Source organism: Canis lupus, chromosome 4 (genome assembly GCF_003254725.2).
Source record: "Canis lupus dingo isolate Sandy chromosome 4, ASM325472v2, whole genome shotgun sequence".
Lineage (NCBI taxonomy): Eukaryota > Metazoa > Chordata > Mammalia > Carnivora > Canidae > Canis > Canis lupus.
The window spans coordinates 13,109,413-13,132,282 of record NC_064246.1 but is presented as its reverse complement, the minus strand read 5'-3'; the positions used below and the strand labels follow the sequence as shown (position 1 = coordinate 13,132,282).

General features: G+C 39.7%; 1 protein-coding gene and 1 pseudogene across 1 annotated transcript in view; both read left to right on the top strand.

Moving 5' to 3' along the window:
• The first annotated feature begins 669 nt into the window (after nt 1-669).
• The window catches only part of ANK3 (ankyrin 3), a 673,376-nt gene continuing 651,175 nt past the window's right edge, over nt 670-22,870 (top strand). Inside the window, exon 1 of the mRNA XM_049108953.1 lies at nt 670-877. Within this exon, the coding sequence (XP_048964910.1) occupies nt 821-877 (57 nt within the window). The 5' untranslated portion in view covers nt 670-820. The remainder of the gene's footprint in view (nt 878-22,870) is intronic.
• LOC112651921 (60S ribosomal protein L34-like) lies at nt 13,042-14,036 on the top strand (annotated as a pseudogene).

Genomic DNA, 22,870 nt, shown 5'->3' with positions numbered 1-22,870 from the left:
AGAATATTCTTATTTTGTTCTCATGATGGAGGCGACTACGGGCACTGTGTTCGGACGCCCGCGGGACCCGGGACTCGCCCTCGGTCTCTCCCCAGGGCTGCCCCCGCGCCCCTGCTGCCCAGGTGAGGCCTCCCTCCCGCGCCCGCCTGGGCACGCTCGCCGGGCCTCCGCCGGGCCTCCCCACCTGGCCCGAGTCCCCCCCACCCCCCCCCCCCCGCCCCCTGCCGCCCAGGTGAGGCCGTCCTCCCGCGCCCGCCGGGCCTCCCCACCTGGCCGGAGCCCCTCCCCCCCGCGCCCCTGCCGCCCAGGTGAGGCCGTCCTCCAGCGCCCGCCGGGCCTCCCCACCTGGCCCGAGCCCCCCCCACCCCGCCCCCTGCCGCCCAGGTGAGGCCGTCCCTCCCGCGCCCGCCGGGCCTCCCCACCTGGCCGGAGCCCCTCCCCCCCCCCCCCCCGCCGCCCAGGTGAGGCCGTCCTCCCGCGCCAGCCGGGCCTCCCCACCTGGCCCGAGCCCCTCCCCCCCGCGCCCCTGCCGCCCAGGTGAGGCCGCCCTCCCGCTCGCGCCGGGCCGCGCCTCCCCACCTGGCCCGACCCCCCCTCCCCCGCGCCCGGGCCCGGGCGGGCACCTGGCGGCCGCGGCCGGCCCAGCAGGGGGAGGAGACAGCCGCGGGGCGGGCGCCGCGGGGCCGCGCCGGGCCGGGCCAGGCCGAGCCGCAGCCGAACTTTTCCCCCAGAAGTCCCGCGTTTGGGGGCAGGAGGAGCGGGGCGGGGAGGGGGGACCGGAGTTCCTGGAGGAGCGGCGGCGGCGGCAGCAGCTCGCAACATGGCCTCCTCCGCCACCGGGTCTCCCGCCGGCGCCCAGGGCGCCCCTTGTGCGCAGGTGAGCGCCGCCCCGCCCCCCTACCTGTGGCTTCCCGCACGGGCTGCAGGGCGGGGGCCGCGGGGCGCCGGGGGCTGCCTGGGCTCCCGCCTTCCTGGGGGCGCCGCGGGGCACCGGGAGGGCGAGCGGGGGGACCCCGATCTCTGCGGGTCGTGGGGGTCCGGCCGCGCGGGGCTGGGGCTGCGGCCCGGGGCTGGGGCGGGAGCCGCTCGAGCATCCCGAGGGAGGAGCGAGGGCGCCCGAGGACTTGGGGCTTCTGCTCGGGAACATTCGTGTGTAGGAAAGCGCGGCGCGGGGCTCGGGGCGCCGTCGCCCCTCGGGGCTCCCATCCCTGGCTCCTGGTCCCTTCCCGGGACGCGGCGGAAGCAGGCTGCAGGTTGGCGGGGACGAGGTCACCCGGTGCTGAAAGTTACCTTCAGAATCAGGCTTTTTTTTTTTTTTTTTAAGGTGAGTCGAGGTACTTCACTTGTTCCAGGAAGAATACAAAATCTACGTAAAGATTGGGACGTAGGTGAAAGGCAGGCCAGGACGGACAGAGGCAGCCCCGGGGGTGGCTCGTGCTGGGTCTCACGCCCTCCCCCGCGGAGAGCTGCCACCGAGGGACAGCCGGGCGCGCGGTGTGCGAAACCACAGCTTCAAGATAAATCTCCGTCCCTTCCACCCCGCACGCCCGAGCTGATTGCCCCCTTTACGCCCAGAGGCGTTCAGCAGCAATTTTGCAGCTGCCACTGAGTGTATAATAGGGGATAATTGGTTTAAAACACTTGCGTATGTTTGTACGTTCATAGAAGGTCGACGGGAAGGGCCTCAAGACGCAGTAGTTCTTGGGGAGGCACCTGCGCGGGGGTGGGGGGGGGTGGAAGAGTGAAAGGGAGACTTACTTTCATGTACCTTTTGGGACCTTTAAAAAAAAAAACAACGTGTGTGAATGATCTATTCTTGAAAAATAAGAAATACTACCTTTAAAAAAATGAGGTATGTTCGAGTAGCCTTGAAAGCAATAGTTTACTTAAATTTCAAATTACGTAGAATTGCGCTGGAAACATACAAATCTAGCCCTTATCATGTCTTTCTTTGGTTGTCAGAATCCTCAGGGAGTCCAAGAGAAGTCTTCAAAAGAGGACTCTTACCTCTTGGCGAAGTTAATTGGTGGTTTTTATGGCTACCTTGATTCTGACTTTTGATTTTGCTTGTTGAGAATGAGTGTGGCTTGTCTGATTTAGGAAGAGACCACTTTCTATTAAAAGGACGGTTGGGAGTCACGCTAGGGTTATAGCCCGGCCTTATTCCAAGAGGGTAGACCACCTCTGGTAAGGCTACAGTAGGAAAACTAGAGGGGGACAGTCTGAGTAGACATGGATTGCTGCCTTAGCAGTTCTGGCATCCTTATAATCTGCTGACCTGGGCTCAATCAGGTACATGTTTAAGGAAGCAGATTTTCACTACTGAAAGTGTATGTAAAATTAAAATCACCACTCTGAAACAAAAACTGAAGGAATCTACTGAGTATCTTCTCCCCAGCTACTAATATCTCCGGGGCTGATTTCCTCTAAGTTCTCAAATCAGTGGAGGATGAAGAAGTGAGCTGCGAATCTGGACTGTAGTTAAATAAATGTTTATTTATGATGAACCATTTATGATGGTTCTCAGAATTCTTTCTGTTAAAGCATAAATAAATATCTGTTTCGTAACCTGCACAGCGATGTGTTAGGTTCCACAGCAGAGAATGTGGCTCAATGTCCTTCAGACAATATAAAGACCAGTGGTATGTTTTGGAATCCAAGGAAACACTGTGGATTCTGAATTTGTTTGCTTTTTTGTGGCAGTGGTTACATTAGGACTGTGGTTTTCCTTTATTCAGTATTTCAAATTTTTCCTCCCTTTTACAGTGTTTATGAAACAAGTGAGCCTGCCTGATTCTAGAAGAGTATTTTGGTAATTGAAAAGAATATAATTGTTCTGGACTCTCAGTGGTTGTTCTTAGCTTGATTTCCAATAAGTAACTTATGTTTGTATATTTTTGTAGACTATGTTACTGAAATTCTAGATCAGTATAATCCCAATTGGAGATCATGTGAAATTCTAGCCCATATAAGTGGCATTTTTACATTTTTGAATAAACTAAATATTTGAAATTGATGAGACCAGTGAGCTACCTGACACTTTTATGTAAGAAATTTATGAGTTAACACTTTTTAATTGAAATGTTTAGCCTTGGGACACCTGGGTGGCTCAGCGGTTGAGCGTCTGCCCTTGGCTCAGGGCATGATACTGGTCCCAGGATCGAGTCCTGCAACAGACTCCCTGTGAGGAGCCTGCTTCTCTCTGCCTGTGTCTCTTCCTCTCTCTGTATCTCTCATGAATAAATAAATAAAATCTCTGAAAAAAAAAAGAAATGTTTAGCCTTGCCACAATACCTCCAAACTTAGTAAAGGCTACCCTTCTGAGATCAAGGTTACTAATAATCTAATCAGATCTGAAGTAACCTGTCCCTGTATGTATTGACTGGGCTCTTGATCACAAAACTCTACTCTTGGATCTCCCAATGTGAATGCTGGATTGATTTTGGATTAATGCTGGAACAATAAAAGTATCTGGAATAGGGACATTTAATTTCTGTTTTTCATTTTCATCCTGAGTCAACAACCTAAATTTGTGAAAACGGCTTGAATTTTTATGTTACCTTCTATCCGTGATATAATTTTTAAGGTTAATTTGATATTATCTACTTTCTATTAGACGTTTAAAGATATTTATTTTTAATATAGAGTTTTTACTTATTATTTTTATCTATGAAATGTGTTTTTTGAGTACTAGAAGCCCAACTGTGATTAGTTATAGCTTGAAAGTTCTGTCAAAGTTACGTGTAGTCTCTGAGTATCTTTTTTCTGACTGGACCCAAATGGATATGGTAAAATCTTCAAAATCTATAGTCATAGTTTAAGTACTGCTAGACACTTGTTTCAGTATGTTTGAAAATGAACAAATGGGTTTATATTCAAAAGGACAAAGATTTTTCCAGGAACCGGTCAGGTTCCCGTTACACTGGAGTGAAATGGCACCCAAGTAGAATCAATTCTATGGAAATTAATTCCTGAATTTCCTTTATTGGGAAGGTCCTGTATGGATTAAATAGCAAGTATCTTATGTTGGCCAGGAAGAAAGCAGTCACAGGAAAGTTACATGTTTTCAGATCTGAATAGGTGGTAGTAATTTTTTGGAATAAACTATCTTTAGTACTTTATACTATATATTAGTAAATAGATTAAGTGAACTAGTGTTTGGACTTAGAGCTTTAAACTATAAGAGAAATTATTTGATGTTTCATCAGATGATGCTTAGTTACTGCCATTTCCAGAAACTATTAAGGAAAGGGAAATATTAGAAAATTGGCCCTAACATTAATTTTGTTTTCTGATGAATATCCGGAGTTGCCCTGGTAGAGAAAAGAGGTAAAATGGAAGTTAATTTAAATGCCATTGTGGAATAAAGAACTGTATGTTGCCAAATTGGAAAGGCGGTTTCCGAAGTGTTTTAAAGATAACACTGTGTTCATTAGTAGCTATTTTGTTCTTCTAGCATGGAATTGCATTTCTGCTTTATGCAGCTCTTCTGGGTAATGTTAAGGCTTGATGCCAGGAGTCTGCCATACAAGTGTGGGGCTACTGTTTTTCCCTTTTGTTCATGTCATGACACTTTATATGAAACCTGGCAAAGAGCTCTGTGACTGCAGCTCTGCTCTTTAGAGTCAAATACAGGGCTTGACACACAGTATGCCTTCAACTAATGTTTGTTGAATAAATGATCAAATAAATGATAAAAATGATATCTGATAAATGATCAGATTTAGGGGCAGCTTTAACCATTTGAACAATACGTTTGAGTTCCTATCAAGTGAAAGTTATTCTTTTGCACGTCTTGGCTTTCACTCTCAATAAGTTCATAATCCAAGTTACTCAGAGTTTCAAGGATCACACAGAGCCAGTAGCAGATATTTTTCCATGCCTAGATTTTCACTTAATCGTGTGCCTCAATTTAGTTTGGGCTATAGTATATAATAAAGATGGGAAAATGTAGACGAAGGCACCTAAGAATTTTAGGAGAGGGGTATCAGGAATGGAGAGTTTATACTTTCTTGTTTCTGCACTGAAAAATGACCCAGAATGGAAATGTGTGAAAAGGCATAGAGAACTGTCTGGAAAAGTGCTCTAATTTATTCTTGTTAATGGCTGCTTAATATTCACAGTGTGGATTGACCATAATTTATTTACTGTTTTCCAGATTAATAAACACTTATCTTGCTTCCAGTTTTTTGACCTCTATAGACCATGCTGCAAATAAGTATACATAAAAAAGTTCATAATCTGCAGTGGCTGGGTGGCTCAGTTGGTTAAGTATCTGACTCTTGATCTCAGCTCAGGTCTTGATCTCAGGGTTGTGAGCTCAATCCAGAGTTGGACTCCATGTTAAGGGAGGAGCCTACTTAAAAAAATTTCATTATCCAGTTGGATAGAGAAGATGTACACATCTTTAGTAGTACCAGCCATGATCTCTTGTGCTTTTCATGGAGGATATTGTCTACTTCAAAACAAACCACAGGGTAGGTATGATTATTACCTATTTTATACACAAAGAAACTGAGCTTTCATAGAAAGGCTATGCAGGTTGTAGTTTGGTAAGGGCTGCAGCTGGATTGGAACTCCTGTCTGCTTGAGCAGTGAGAAGGCAATGATGATAAAATCAGGAGGCCAAGAATGAAGTCCCTATTCTAATCCCCCTACTATGCTGTAACCTCAAAATCTTAACATCTCTTGGGCTTGGTAAGAGAAAGTTGGAGTTTCTCTTGAAAGAGAGAGTTGGAATAAATTGTAAAGTTCATTCTCGCTCAATTAGTCTATGATTTTAAAAATTAAATGCTTAGAGAAAGCTATAGATAATTAATAATAAAGTGATATAGTCTCTTGTTTTTCAGAAGCATTTCCCCCTCATATTTTGGCATTCCTGATATTAAGATAATTTTCCAAATGTTAGAAGCTTTTGATTTATTTTATATTGTTTAATTTAAATGATTTATTTTTCTCTGAAAATCTGATTTTATAGAAATTGTGCTTTTTGTAACTGACGACATCTTAGAGTATAAGACATTTAATAGTTCCAGGGTGGACATAGCAAGAGGACATCTCAGTGAGTTTGAGTTGGTAACTGAGCGTTCACTAAAGACAAGGAGTTTGAATGGAGTATAAAAGAAGAGGGATACTTCATATGGTAGGTGGAGAGCAGTTGGGATAACTGCTTGGACTCTGTGGAGCCTTTAGGCTTGCTGCTGCTGCTGCTGCTGCTGCTTCTTCTTCTCCTTCTGCTTCTCCTCCCTCTTCTTCTCTTTCTTTTTTAAATTTGAGATGTGATTAATGGTATGCTGGTAAACTGCCTCTTAAAAAAAAAAAAAAAAAGCCCTGATTTATAGCATTTGCCCATTTCTGTGAAGTAAATAGAAGAATTCTGATCTCCAGTTCCAATGGTTCCCCTACAGAATAAGCAGTGCTCTGATAGCAGCAGGATGTCCTACCATTCAACTAAGTTCTGACATTGTCTACCCAGAGATAGCATCAGATCTCGCAGGTTAAAGGCTCAATCACATACTGCCCTACCACTTTACATGCCCATTGCAAGCCCAGGTAATCACTTGTGCTTCTGACAAACTGGCTAAAAATTAGAGTGTCCCAAAACCCTCTCTTTTGGTGCAGTTAATTTGCTAGAGTAGCTCTCAGAATTAAGAGAAACATTTTACTTACAAGATTACTGGTTTAATATATAAAGATATGACTCAGGAATAGCCAGATGTAAGAGATGCATAGGGCAAGGTATGGGGAGAGGGCTCAGAGCTTCCATGCTGTCTCTCTCTCTGAATGCCACTCTTACTGCATCTCTATTATTCAACAATCTGGAAGCTTTCTCCTTTTGGGTTTGAATGGAGGCCTCATTTCACAGGCATGGTTGATTAAGTCATTGGCCAATGGTGATTGATTCCACTTCCAGTACTTTTCCCCTCTCTGGAAATCAGGGGTGTAGGATGGAAAGTTCCAACCCTCTAATCCCATAGTTGACTCCACAGGCAGCCAGTCCCCATCCTTAGGAGCTTTCAAAAAGTCGTCTCATTAACATAACAAGACACTTTACTCCTCTCATCACTTAGGAAATTCTAAGATCTTAGGAAATTCTAAGATCTTAGGATCTTCATGCCAGAAACAGGGTCAAAGATCAAATATATAGATTTCTTACAAATTACGATATCACAGAGTACTTCCATTAATGACTGATTTCAAGCTGCCAGTGGGAGTTGAACATGGAGTTGGGAAGACATGTGCAGAAGTGGGTCTTTTTTTTTTTTTAAGATTTTATTTATTTATTCATGAGAGACACACAGAGGCAGAGACACAGGCAGCGGGAGAAGCAGGCTCCCTGCAGGGAGCCCCACGTGGGACTGGATCCCAGGACCCCAGGATCACGCCCTGAACCGAAGGCAGAAGCTCAACCGCTGAGCCACCCAGGCATCCCAAAGTGGCTCTTATACAAGCTAGTATCAGCTAGTTGCAGCACACCACTTACATACAGTGAAATTCACTGAATTTTTTGAGTTGATTAAATGATTTGTCTGTAATATATTTGGCACTTATCAGGTATCAGGCATACATGCAGATACAGGGATATATAACTAGTTTTTACTTTCCGGGATGTCATAGTTTAGCTAGTTATTTAAATGAATTTTTAAGTAAAGAAAGGGCTCTTGTAACAGAATGATTGATTAGCTCTCTGTTTTCCACTGAGAACAAAGTAAATGTCAAGTAGATCCTTAGATATCTGAATTGGAAGCAAGAGAACTGAGGTCTGTAACTGGATTATTAGATGTTAAAATGGTGAAACAAGGTTTTTAACACTTTCTTTGGAAATCAAGCCTACTAGATTTTTCTTCCCCTTGTATATGTGTTGGTATGCATGCATGCTTATTAGGTACATTTACGGAGATATAATTTATAACTTGACATTTACAATTTATAATTTGAGATATAAAATTCACCATATTTAAGTGTACAGCTAAGTGTGCAATTATTGTACCCTATCATGACAAAATATTGATCATCCTATGTTCACTTGTGTCCCTTCCCAATTAAACTCCCTCCAATCCTCCAGGCAAGTACTTTTCGGATTTCTTTCACCATGGATTCATTTTGTTTTCTTTTGTACCTGGTTTCTTTCCCTTTGTAGAAAGGTCTTTGATATCCATGCTGTTATCCGTATTAGAAGATTATTCCTTGTTATAACTGAGTAGTATTTCATTGTATGGAATGTACTACAGATTGTTCATCCATTCATCAGATATTTGAATTGTTTTTAGCTTTGGTTACTATGGATAAAGCTGCTATAAACATTTTTGTATATATCTCTTTGTTGACATATATTCTCTCCCCCCTTTTGTGTATGTGTGAATGAGGTTGGATACCTGGGAGTAGGACTGTAGAGTAGTATATAATTGAAGGTAGTATATAAGGTACGTAGTATATTGGGAAGGTAGTGTATAATTGAAGGTATATATAATTGACTGTACAAGAAACCACCCATGTCTTTCTTCATATCCTAAAGAATAAGTGATCTCAGATCCGAATGGGAGGGAAGGGGAAAGTCCAGGGAGAAATTTTTCCTTTGACAGGTGCTTAAAATGAGAATTTTTGAAAATATGATTTTAACTAGGTGCATATTGAGAAAAAAAATTGATGGTAAGTAAAACTTTACAAGGTTGTGAAAGAAAGTATAGTTATAAAGAGAAAACTATAAATTTAATAACTTTGTTGAGATATAATTTATATACATAAAATTCACCCACCTAATATATACAATTCAATAAATTTTAGCATGTTTACAGAGTCAGAAAATCATTGCTGCAATCTAATTTTTAGAATATTTATTTCTATTACCCTCCAACTAGTGCTCACTTATGGTAAAAAAAACCATGCTTGTGGAGTTAAGGAAGACCTGTGTTTTAGTCTGAGTTTTACTAGTTAGCAATTGCATGACCTTGGTAAGCCAGATCTCAATTTCTATACCTTGACGAGAGATAAAGATACTTCCTTTATAGTGTTTTTTTTTTTACAAGGATTATAAGTAATGCCCACAAAGCACTTGGTCTGTAATGAATATTAAACAAATGGTAGTGTTTATAGTTGAATTGTGTCTGCATTTTTGTGATTTCTGTGGTATTTTGTTCATATCCTTAAAACTGCTTCAGTAGTCTGCCCTCTACTAAGGATATCTTTGGGCACATCTTTTTTTGTTTTTTTTTTTTTAAGATTTTTATTTATTTATTCATGAGAAACACAGAGAGAGAAAGAGGCACAGACAGAGGCAGAGGGAGAAGCAGGCTCCATGCAGGGAGCCTGATGTGGGACTTGATCCCAGGTCCCCAGGATCATGCCCTGGGCCGAAGGGGGCGCTAAACTGCTGAGCCACCTGGGCTGCCCCTTGGACACATCTTTTAAGAGGAAATGAGGTGGAGTGGAAAGAATAAAAGTGCACTTTGAGTAAAGTGCTGAGCTTTTCTGGCTCTTTCATTTAATTTTTGTATTGGGCAAATCACTTAATTCTGTCTGTTTCCTTATATGAGGAACTAGAGTAACATCCATCTTTCAGGATTGTTGTCAGTGGTTGAGGAAATATCCATGACATATTAATATAGTAGGTGCTCAATAAATAGGCAGTCTTATTCTGTGATATCAGCAGCTACCATCTTTGAAGTATTCACATCTAGGAATAACATTACAGAATCCAAGGCATAGATGGAAAATTTGCTCATGTATGATGTGCATATTTGCTATATAAATTTTTGTATTTTAGTACTAGTGGGGTGCTAGATACATAGTCCTGAATAAAATGTTTGGTTAAATGGATACATAGATGAGTAAATAAAGAAGAAAAGCATTTTACGTATGCTGTTTTAGTCTCCCTCAATGTTTAAGTATCTAAGATAAAGTTTCATTTTCCAATCTTCAAGTTTATTCACTTATTACCACTTCCTATTTGGCAGGACGGGATTGGGGGTGGGGAGCAGGATGATTAGAAATTGTCACGAACAAAAGTCACAACAATAATTGCTGATATCCAAAAATAGCTGTTTATATTTTTAAAAGGATTTTCACTTTATTTCTTCAAATTTGTATCTCAGCGAGCAGCCTGGGTGTCTCAGCAGTTTAGTGCTGCCTTCGGCCCAGGGCCTGATCCTGGAGACCTGGGATCGGGTCCCATGTTGGTCTTCTTGCAGAGAGTCTGCTTCTCCCTCTGCCTGTGTCTCTGCCTCTCTCTCTCTGTGCGTCTCTCATTAATAAATAAATAAAATCTTAAAAAAAATGGTATCTCAGCAACCATATCCAGCAGTTGGGAGTAAATAGTCTCATTTTAGGAAAAAGAAAGACAACGTTCTGAGGTGGACTTGTTCCTGAGTGGCAAAGCAAATGAGAGAAGGGGGCAATAAATCAGAAGCCTTGTGTATTGCTGGTGGGAGCTGAGACTGGGGCAGCTGTTCTGGAAAGCATCTGGCATTACTTGAACAAATTAGCTACTTATGCCCAGCAATTTCATTCCTACAGGTGGACACTGGAATGTGTTTCCATAGGTCCCCAAGAGAACGTGTCCCAGGTTTTTCACTGCTGTGTTAGTGGTAGGGAGGGGATTGAGAGGTAACTTGGTGACCACTCTTGGGAGAGGGTGAGGGAAAGCTGTGAGTGCACAGCATGGGGTTGTCTGCAGCCATTAGAAGCAACAGATTAGATAAACAAAAAGCAACATGAATGGATCTTAAGAATAGAGTGCTTGGTGAAAAATGTAAGAGTGAAAGGTATATTGTTTATATGAATTAAAAATTCATAAGCATAGCGCAGTACACATCTTGTAAGAACACTTTCATAAAGTACTCATTAAGCACATTAGAATGACTGCCTGTGGGACCAAGCTTATGGGGGGGGGTAGGCTGTGGAGATAAAAAGGAATCAATCAATAGATAAAGAGAATAATGATAATGTGCCATGAACCATTAAGTTTGGCTCACTCAACCTGCTGAATGGTGAAGTTAAAATCGAAAGAAAACAGGATGTTGATATAGTTTGAATATCTTTTATGTGATCTTTGTCACCACTAGGCTTAACCAGAGTGACCCTGCTATCATTACACTGTGTGGGACAGATATTCCAAATGAAATAAAACTTGGATTGATTTCTGAAGTTTCAAGTAAAATTTCTCACAGAGAGCAACTTCTTTTTTTTTGTAATAAAGATTTGTAATGTGCTAGTCTTGGTAGGATTTAAAAAATAAGTTCCTTTTAAATTTTGTATTTTAGATAATAGAGACCGATGTGTAATATGGTACAGTTTTTAACAGAATTAGAATATCATATACTAAATGTTTAATTCTAAAATGATAAACTGTCCTTATCATTCTTCATGGATTCAAAAGATTGCATGTATATTATTTTTAAAGGGTTGAAATGTGATTTTCTTGACAGATATACCTCCTATTGTTATATTTGTTGTCCGAGTTAAATTTGAAGTATGATAGTCTCTTTTCTGGTGGGGGTAGGGTGGCTTAGAGCAGATTTATTATATTGTAGTTCTGGAGTCTAGAAGCCCAAAATGGGTTGGGAGGATTTCGTTCCTTCTGGAGTCTCCAGAGGAGAATCCTTTACTTTTTCTATCTTCTAGAGCCTGCCTGAGGCTTTTGGCTATGCATCATGTTGACCTCCACTTTGATCATCAATTTGAATGGGTTGCTTTTTAGTTTACCTTGCTTTTCTATTCACTATTTGTGATGCTTCTGAAAGGTAGTTATGTAAAATGATTATAATTATGTTTTGCACATGTTGTACAATTTTCTAGCAACTGTCCTGTTTAAAAAAGTCATAATGGTTAAACATTCGACTCAAAATTATCAGCCTTTCAAAGTGTTCATCTGTCACTATGCTGGAGGCGTTGCTGGTATTCAGTAGGCAAACTCTGCTAAGACAGGAAGGACACCCAATTATTTTAATGATAGGTGTAGAAGCTGGAGAGAAGTGGATGACATCCTTGCTGCTCCTAGTGTCCCCCTGCTTGTGAATGGTGTGCAGACAAGAGTTTCAGGTTTACCGGTGATATGCAGAGGCCTGGTTCTTGTGTAAGAGTTTCGTCTGCAGTACCATGTAATAAAATGTTGACAACCAAGAATTGATTTCAATGCTGTTTTGTCTCTCTCAACAACATAAATAAAATAGCAAGAAGAGGGAGGCATTGCTAGGTAATAGAAGGGAAACAAGCTCAGTGTTAGGATATGTCAAAATGAGATTCACAAATGTAATTTTGAGCTCTCCTGCAATTCAGTTTCCTCATCTACAAAATGGGGTTAATGATAATGCTTACTTTGTCCACCTCAGAGTTGTAAGGATCAAATTGTATGATTAGGTAATTTATTTAATTCAAATTGCTTTGTGCCCTATGATCATATTGGTGTGGTTTTTTCTGTGTGCTGCTTTTCATTATGATAGCATTCCATTGAACAAACCTAGCATCTAGGTAAATGCGATAACTGATAGCCAGTAATATCGCAGTGTTGACTTGCTACTTTAAAGTTGGTTTCTTAAGAAGTTGAGATCTTTAGTGTCTCTGAGTTTTTGGCAATTTTTTGATTAAAACATTAAAATTTAATTAAAACATTAAAACATTTTCAGCAATTTTAATTAATTCCAGGAAACTGCTATTTTTGTTTGTTGGTCCAGCAGAACAGGTACATACACGATAATTAAAATTCTGGAGCTCTGTGCTGCATTTTGCAAAGTCTGGTTAGATTGCAGAGCTGTTACTGACTATGAAATGCATGGCTTTGATTGGTGTGGATATTTACTTAAGTCTCCATTGAGTCCCTCAAAATATGGTACTTAGCCTGAAATTCTCCAGGTGTTGTGTAATGAATTATTCTCTAAATTGGGAAATTTGGGTTTAGTCTCTTATTCAATGTGTATGTGCTTGGCCAAATCGCTTAGCTTCTACAGTGTCCTCTTCCATCCAAGTACTAAACAGGCCCGACCCTGCTTAGCTTCCGAGATCAGACGAGATCGGGCGCGTTCAGGGTGGTATGGCCGTAGACTACAGTGTCCTCTTAATTGTTAGGATTTCTACCTCTTAAAGAGTCTCCCATGTTCTAAAATCCAGACTGTGGTAAGGCTTTCAGTGAAGACTAGTACATGTTATTTTGCAGAATCTCCCGGTGTGCTAATTCCAAGCTGTAGGTTTGCCTAGAAATTGATGGAGACTCTGGAGGGATGAGTAAATACCTAATGTACACAGATTCCTGAAGAAGCCTTTTATCTGTTTGTGATCATTGCTTAAGTTAGAAATCTGAGTCATTAATGAGACCTTTCTCCCTTTGTCATGTAATGAGGTACAAATAGTTTCAGTTCTGGCCCACATATGTTCACCCTTTTTTAAAAAGTGATTTTTAAAAATAGAGATTATTGATAGTCAATTGATGATAAGATAAAGGTAATCTATCTTTGTTGCTATGATAGATAGCAGCTGAAATCCCTGATTTTGGCTCAGGTCATGATCTCAGGTCATGAGATCAAGCCCCACATTTGATTCTCTCTCTCTGACTTCTGGGGACTGTGTCCATAGACATTCGGAATGGTCCAGCATTTGACATACCGTTGTAGGCTGTCCGACAATATATCCTCTTAACAAAAATAGGCTGTCTCAAACCCCTGGTAATAGAATCATTTACCTTTATATCAAGAAGGTTGGGAAAACACCAAAATCTGCATGTGGCATATGCCCAGGACAACTTTGAGGAGTTCATGCTGGAAGACCTAAAGTCCTCATGAGATTGTCTAAAACGAGAAAACACATCAACAGGCCTTTGATGTTTGCAGATGTGCTAAGTGTGTTCGTGACAGGATCAAGTGTGCTTTTTTTATTGAGCAGAAAATTGTTGTGAAAATGTTGAAGGCACAAGCACAGAGTCAGAAAGCTAAATAAAAACATGAAGTTTTTTTGAGCAATAAAAAACAGCAAAAGTAAAAAAAAAATTCTCAATGCTTCTCTGTCACCTTCTCTACAAAAAAAAAAAAAAAAAAAAAAAAAAAAGAAAAGCTACTGGCCAATAAACATGTAAAAAGATGTTAAATTCACAAGTCTTAAGAAATTAGAAGGACTACTTTCTATTTGATAGCATTTTATCTACTAGATTGGCCAAAAGAAAATCCTCTTTACAGTGTTGAGGATATGACTCTTCTAACTAGTGCTGATTCGAGTGTCAATTGTACAACTTTTTTGGTGGGAGGAGGAGGAGAACTTAGGTACACTATTTATCTATTAAAATAAAATAAAAACACTCTTACCCTTTGCTCTAGCAACCCAGTTTTAGGAACTTCTGCTATAGAAGTTAAAACCTCAAAAACAAAACAAGAACAACAAAAAAGTATGTAAGGTCATATTTACAAGGGTACTTATTACAGCAATGTCTGTAAAGCAACAACACTGGAAACAAAATTTAAATCTTAATGGGACTGACTGGTTGAATGTATTATGGTTTCTCTATTATATGGAATCATTAAGGTAATTTAACAATAAGAGCTACACATAGTAAACTGGAAGGATGTGCATTATTTATTAAGAGTGTGGCATGATCCAATTTTGAAAACAAAAAGAAAGGGAAAGGACAGTCATAATATTTGAGCAGAGGTTGTTGATTGATTTGGTTACCTTGGAGATGAGATTTTGAGGGAAGGGGGATTTATTAAATTTTCTGTTCACTCAATATGTTAAAATGAGCATATACTACTATATAATTAAAAAATCCAATAAAGCAAAAACAAAATCAAGGAAAGAAAAATTTAGGTTAAAGGAAAAGCAGAAACCCTTGTTCTCTTGGAAATCTTTTATTTGCATGCATTTTTATACTATTGTTTATTGTACATTTGATCTTAGGATTGTTTATTCACAGTCACAGAACTCAGTTCTCTAAAATGGTTGGTATCTGTGCTTGTGGAAGTTTTCTTAGTGCTAATTAAGATTTGTGGTTTCTTTGCACAGGCCTACTGTTTAGAAATTATATTTGGGCCTGAGCTGGAGCTATATAGAATTTTTGTTTGGATGTCGATATCATAATCATGTTTTTAGATGGTGGGATTAAGAATGCTTATTTTCTTTTCATGCCCTAAATTGAGATAGTCCTAGCTTCATCCTTTTTATTTCGAGGTAAGTAGAGTCCTTGCCTCATTGGGTCCTGTCATTTTTAATTCTTGCTTTGCTTTCAGTTAAAGTTTAAATTCTTTGTGTTTTAAATTATAAGAACAAATGTTGTTCATTCCTGAAAAATCAGAGATGCAGTCAAGTAAATACCAAACCCAACTCCTCGCCTCCAAAGCAAAGAGTTGTGTAAATCCCACTCATTTGATATTAATCTCTCAATCCCTTGGTGACTTTCTTTCAAACTGTTCATTGCCCATATTTTCTGTAGAGTGATAACGAAGGTCAGATTGTGTTGTATGGAATAATTATGTTACTTAAAAATGTTTTTTTTTTTTTTTTGATCTTTTGGGGATGGGTATGAAGTAATACCACAGAGAGGCCCATGAAAGTGAAAGATATATTACCTCCATGGGCCCCTGGGGCAGAGCAAAACATGCTGCGGCATGTATGACAGGAGCTTCAAGAGATCAGGGTGGAGTACACAAGCCAGAGACAGGAGGGGATTTCACTGGTGCATTTGAATATCACTAGTTCACAGTCAAGGATAGACAGGAAAGGGGACTCGTGTCTGGTTGTCTGGGACAGGTCTTCATGGCCTGTTGGTGGGGATGTTGATGCATTAGTACATAGAAAATTTAAAAACATTTGCAATGCACAGACAAATCTGAATACTCATCTCTAGAGCTGGTTGATTTATATATTAATTTTCTTATCTGGAAAATGGTAATAAATACTAATAAACACTATTAACACACCGTAGGGTTGTTGCTAGCACTAAATTGTAAAGGTCAGTACTTGGTTCATAGTAAGTTCTTTTTATAATAAGTAAGCTGTGTTTAAAGGTATCATATGTAGTATTGTTTTTACTGAGCAGGTAATACATGTTCAATATAGAGATATCAATTACGCTGTTCTGAACCTCTTTTTTTAATGACGACACCCTGGGGTCAAAGGACCAGGCTGCTCCCTGATGCAGATGGCACTAGGGGGCTGTGGCCACGCTCGGCCCTTTTTCATTGCCTTAAAGATGGAGAGATCAATAACCCCCTACTTCTGACCTATGTTGGTCTTACAATATGTTATCAGAAGTGGAGTATACACACGATGTGGACATTTTTATGTCCCCTTTACTTTTTGAATACAGCCAAATCTACTTTCAGATGACAGATTATACCAATTTATATCCCACGAAGGAGTACATGAGTGCCTACGTCCCAAACTCTCTCCAAGTGCAGCATTATTTTTTCTTTACCTTCATGAACATGATTGGTGAAAAGTGACCCCACATTGTTTTACTTTGTGGTTATACATTGTTGATCAACATAAAAGTGAAATATGGAGTACTAACTTTCAGAAGAGATCCTGAGGGGCTGAAGTGCAGGGGCACTAATACCTGACAGCCTTGTAAATCACCAGCTGGGCGAGGCGCTACTGTTGGGCTCTGCTCTTTATTTATACTTGTCCTGGGAGCTCAGTGCCTCACATTACACTGCTATACTTTGTGGTTCTGATGATAGTTGTGTGATCTGTTACTAAATTGAGATTCAACATAAAAATCTCCATTCTGAAATTTTTCTTCTTTAATATTGATTGATGAGTGTGAACTTGCAAGAGAATCTAGAGGACTACTCCTAACTTGAGTGGAAGATTGAGACTTATTTTCCTGGTTAGAGATCCAAGGAATTGTCCATACTATGTTTGACATTTTGTTTCTTAGCGATATTTAATCGCGTAGTTTACTTTGGCCATGCGGTTTGTTTCTCCAAATACTTGCTTTATTTATGAGAAGCTATACTTAGATTGCCGTGTTCACTTTTTTCACGCTTTTTTATTTTCCTTGAAAGATGGCAAGAAAATTAGTCAAAATGTGAACTCAATACTTTTTTAAAAAACATTTTATTTATTTATTTGTTTGTTTATTTGTTTGTTTATTTGTTTATTTATTTATGACAGACACAGAAAGACAGAGACATAAACAGAGGGAGAAGCAGGTTCCCTCCCTGCGGGGAGCCCGATGTAGAACTTGATCCCAGGACCCTGGGATCACGACCTAAGCCGAAGGCAGATGCTCAACCACTGAGCCACCCAGGCATCCCAGTGAACTCAATACTTAGTATGAAATTTTCTAGCTTTCTTGGATTTTGGTGTTAAAATAAAATTTTTTTAGGGTATGGTATTAATGATTCTTGATAAAGATTGCTATTTTCATGTCATATTCATGTCTTATAATGGGTGTCAAAAAATTTGAGTATGTGTATTATATGTAGCAATGGTGTGTGTTTCTTCAGAGGAAAACATGACATTCCTCACTAACCATCTGAAGTAAATTTCCTAATGTTGATCTAGATTTCGTTTAATTTGTACATAGATTTTCCTAGTTTTTCTGGTACTAGAGACAGTTGTTTGTTAAGGGATAGAGACATGCTAATGTGATCAACATTGTCCTCAAATTTCAAATCTCTGTACTTCAGATCAGAGCCTTAATATCTTCTGGCTGAAAGCCATTGCAAAGCTTGAATTAAAAAAAGAAAAAGAAAGAAAAAACTAGTGAAAACAAATAACATACATGTTCAAACAGAGTTGCAAATATAAAAAAAAAACTACAATTTAAGAATAAATTTCATAAAGTGTTGTTAATCTTAAAGAGTAAAACAGGGAGAGTGCCTGGGTGGTTCAGTCGGTTGAACATCTGTCTCTTGATTTCAGCTCAGGTCATGGTTGCCGGGTTGTGAGATAAGGCTCCACATCAGGCTCTGCACTCAGTGGGGAGTCTGCCTGAGATTCTCTTTCTCTCCCTCTGCGTGTGCTCTCTTTCTCTCAAATAAATAAGTAAAAAATCTTTAAAAGTAAAACTATGTTACAGCAAAAATGATTTGACTTAAGAATAACAGAATTGTAATTTGGGACTTGCAAGCTATGGTCAAACTATAGACAAGTCTAATAAACGAAAGGAAGAGAAAAGCAGGAGTTCGGGTGATGATGGTTTCTCATTGGCTGAATTGCTATAGTTGGTTTCCTGTAGGAGATGCAATGTGCATCTTTCCCCTTTGGGGCTTATAATTAGTTATTCTTTTTTTGTTGACTATTCTTCTGTTGGGGTCTGTAATTGACAGTTCTTCCTGTAATTGACATTGGGTGGTACAGGTTCCCTCTGCTAGCCTATGGACTCCACTTTAGTGAGATTTCTCTTTTTTTTTTTTACTCTTTTATCAATTTTGTATTTTCAGTATAGCTCTTTAATTTAATTTATTGTTTATTTATTTTTAAAATATTTTATTTATTTATTCATGAGAAACACAGAGAGAGAGACAGGCAGAGACACAGGCAGAGGGAGAAGCAGGCTCCATGCAGGGAGCCCGATGTGGGACTCGATCCCAGGTCTCCAGAATCACGCCCTTGGCTGGAGGCGGCACTAAACTGCTGAGCCACCCAGGCTGCCCACGCTTTAATTTTAGTATCTAAAGTAACTTTTATTCTGCCTTAGAAGGAAATCCAAACAAAAACTCCCCAGAACTTACCCTTTTGCTATTATCCAAATACACAGCCTCTCCCTGTTTCTGTGCTTTTGTTCAGATCCTTCTCTCTTTGTGTATTCCCCCACCTGGAACTACCCTGGAAAGGTCTCTTGTAATTTATGCCCATCCTTTGAATATCACCCCTTTTGTAAAGGCTTTTTGAACTGTATCTCCGTCTCTCCCACCACCAGATGTGTGTGCGTGTGTGTTTTCAGGGCTTGAATGCCTTTATGCATTCTACCTTTAATGTATCTTATACTGACACACTTCTTCATGCCAGGGGACCCTGCTGAGACTGGATTTACAATGGCAAATAAAACACTGTCTTTGCTCTAAGGATCATTATATATTTTTCATTAACAGACTTTATTTTCTAGAGCAGTTTTAGGTTTACAGAAAAATAGAGTAGAAAGTACAAAGATTTTCCATATATCACCTTCTCCTTCAACCGCACAGTTTTTACTGTTATATTAGTTAGCACGGTACATTCATTGCAATCGATGAACAGTATTGATACATTATTATTAACTAAAACCCATAGATTATATTAGCATTCAGGTTTTGTGTTGTATAGTTCTGTGGGATTTGACAGATGTATAGTATCTGTGTCCTCCACTGCATATCATAGTACACATCCCTGGTGCTCCACTTATTGATCCCTTTTCCCTCCCCCGTGCCCTGGCAACCACTGATTGTTCTATTGTCTATAGTTTTGCCTTTTCCCAAATGTCATATAGTTGGAATTATGCAGTATGTAGCCTTTCAGACTGGCTTCTTTTACTTAGTAATATGCATTTAAGTGACCTCTATGGTTTTTTTTTTTTTTGTAGCTTGATAGCTTATTTGTTTATAGTGCTGAATAATATTCTGTTGTCTGGATGTACCAGTTTATTTTATTTTATTTTTTAAAGATTTTATTTATTCATGAGACACAGAGAGAGAGAGAGAGAGAGAGAGAGAGAGAGAGAGAGAGGCAGAGACACAGGCAGAGGGAGAAGCAGGCTCCATGCAAGGAGCCTGATGTGGGACTCAAGGAGCCTGATGTGGGACTCCATCCCGGGTCTCCAGAATCACACCCTGGGCTGCAGGGCGGCGCTAAACCGCTGCACCACCGGGGCCGCCCACCAGTTTATTTATCCATTCACCTACTGAAGTACATCTTGGTGGCTTCTAAGTTTTGGCAATTATATGTGAAGCTACTATAAATCCTCATGTGTGCTTTTTTGGGGTAGACATAGTTTTTAACTTATTTGAATAAGTATTATGGAGCATAATTGCTAAATCATATGGTAAGACTATAGTTAGCTTTGTAAGAAACTACTAATTGTCTTCTAAAGTCATTGTACCATTTTACATTCCTATCAGCAGTATGAGAGCTCCTGTTGCACCACATCTTTGTCAGCATTTAGTATTGTCAGTGTTTGGGATTCTTACCCATTTTACTAGGTATTTGGTAGTTTCCTCTTTTTTTTTTTTTTTTTTAAGATTTATTTATTTATTCATGAGAGACACAGACTGAGAGAGAGAGAGGCAGAGACATAGGCAGAGGGAGAAACAGGCTCCTCACAGGGAGCCTGATGCGGGACTAGATCCTGGATCCTGGTATCACAACCTGAGCCGAAGGCAGGCACCCAACCACTGAGCCACCCAGGTATTCCTATTGTTTTAATTTGCAATTCCTTGATGACATATGATGCTGATCATCTTTTTATATGCTTATTTGGGGTCTGTATATCTTATTTGGTGAAGTTCCTGTTCAGATCATTTGCCCATTTTTATTTTATTTATTTAATTTCCCCCCTACTTTTAAATTAGATGTTTACTTATTGTTTAAAGAATTCTTTGTATAATTTGGATACAAGCCCTTTATCAGATATGTACTTTGCAAAATTTTTCTCTCATTCTTTTAATAGTGTCTTTCATAGAGCAGAAATTTTTTTATTTTATTTTAATGGAGTCCAAGTTAAATTTTTCTTTCATGGACAATGCCTTTGGTATTGTATGTAAAACTCAACACCATGCCCTATAAGGCCTAGAGTTTTTCATATGCAATCTTCTAGAAGTTTTATCCATTTGTGTTTTGTGAATTTACACTTCTAGGGTTGTGATCTATTTTGAGTTAATTTTGGGGCATGGTGTAAGGTCTGTGTCTAGATGCATGTTTTTGCATATGGATGTCCAGTTTTCTAACACCATTTGTTGAAAAGACCATCCTTTCTCCATTAAATCAGTTTTGCTTTTTTGTTAAAGAACACTTGAAGATATTTGAGATATTTGTGTGGATCTGTTTCTGGGTTCTCTGTTTTGTTCCTTGTGCCTATGATCTATTTGTCTATTCATATACCAATAACACCTTGTCTTGATTACTGTAACTGTACTATAGTAAGTCTTCAAGTTGGTAAGGTCACTCCTTTGATACTGTGCTGGTTATTTCTGGATCTTTTGCTTCTCCATATAAACTTTAGAACCAATTTTTTTGATATTCACAAAATAGCTTGCTGGGACTTTATTTTTCAATTGAAGTATTAGTTTTAGGACAACATAGTGATTTGACAACTCTATGCCTTAGACTAAACTCACCACAAGTAGTTACCATCTGTCACCATACATTGCTATTATAGTGGTATATACCATTGACTCTGTTCCTTGTATTCATCCCTGTGACTTACTCATTCCAGAACTGGAAGCCTATGCCACTCCCCTTCATTTTGCCATCCCTCTCACCCTCTCCTCTGCCAACATGTAGTTTGTTCTCTGTAATTATGGGTTTGTTTCTGCTTGTATGTGTATGTTTTGTTTTTTAGATTCCACATATAAGTGAAATCATATGGTATCTGACCTATTTCACTTTGCATGATACCATACTAGGGCTGTCCATGTTGTTGCAAATGGATGGCGAGATCTCATTCTTTTTAATGGCCGAATAATATTCCTGTGCCTATGCGTATGTAAGTGTGTGTACAATATCTTTTTTATCCATTCATCTGTTAGTGGACACTTGGGTTGTTTTCATATCTCAGCTATAATAAATAATGCTGCAATAAGCATAGGGGTGCATATATCTTTTCAAATTAGTGGTTTTGTTTTCTTTGGATAAATAACCAGTAGTGGAATTACTGGATTGTGTGGTATTTCTAATTTTTTGACCCTGTACTGTTTTTTACAGTGGCTAAACAGATTTACATTTTCAGCCACAGTACATGAGGGCTCCTTTTTCTCCACGGTGCATGAGGGCTCCTTTATCTCCACATCTTGACCAACACTTCTTATTTTTTGTCTTTTTTATACTAGACATTCTGACAGGTGTAAGGTGATATCTCACTGTGGTTTTGGTTTACATTTCCCTGATGATTAGTGATGTTGAGCATCCTTTAATGTGTCTGTTGGCTATCTGTATGTGTTCTCTGGAAAAATGGCTGTTTAGTTCCTCTACTCATTTTTACATTGGAATATTTGTTTTTTTGGTGTAACTTACTGGGATTTTGATTGAGAATGTGTCAGATCTCTAGATTAGATTGGAAGACTTGACATCCTAATAATATTAAATCTTCTGGTCCATGGGGGTGCCTAGGTGGCTCAGTTAGTTATGTGTCTGACTCTTGATTTTGGCTTAGATCATGATCTCAGGGTTGTGGGGTCAAGTCCCATGTTGGCCTCTGTGTGGGGCATGGAGCCTGTTTGGGATTCTCTCTCTCTCTCTCTCTCTCTCTCTCTCTCCCTCCCTCCCTTCTGCCCCTCCTCTCTACCTCTGCTTGTGTTCTCTCTTTCTAAAACAACAACAATAACAAATACACTCTTGGTCTATGAATATGAACTATCCATTTATTTAGGTCTTCTTTGATTTCTTTTATTAGAGTTTTGCTTTTTACTGATATGTATCTTGTGCATGTTTTGTTCGGTTTATACCTAACTCATCCTGTTCTCCTCCTTCCCTCTTAATCTTTCTTTCTGGTGCTAATGTAAGTGGCATTGTATATTTAATTTAAAATTCCAGTTGTTCATTGCTGGAATATTGGAGCAAGTAGCTTTTGTATAATTATCTTGTATCCTGCAACCTTGTTATATTTGCTTATTCCAGAGGTTTTTTTTTTTTTAAGATTTTATTTATTTATTCATGAGAGACACACACACACACAGAGGCAGAGACATAGGCAGAGGGAGAAGCAGGCTCCATGCAGGGAACAGGATGTGGGACTCAATTCCGGATCCTGGGATCA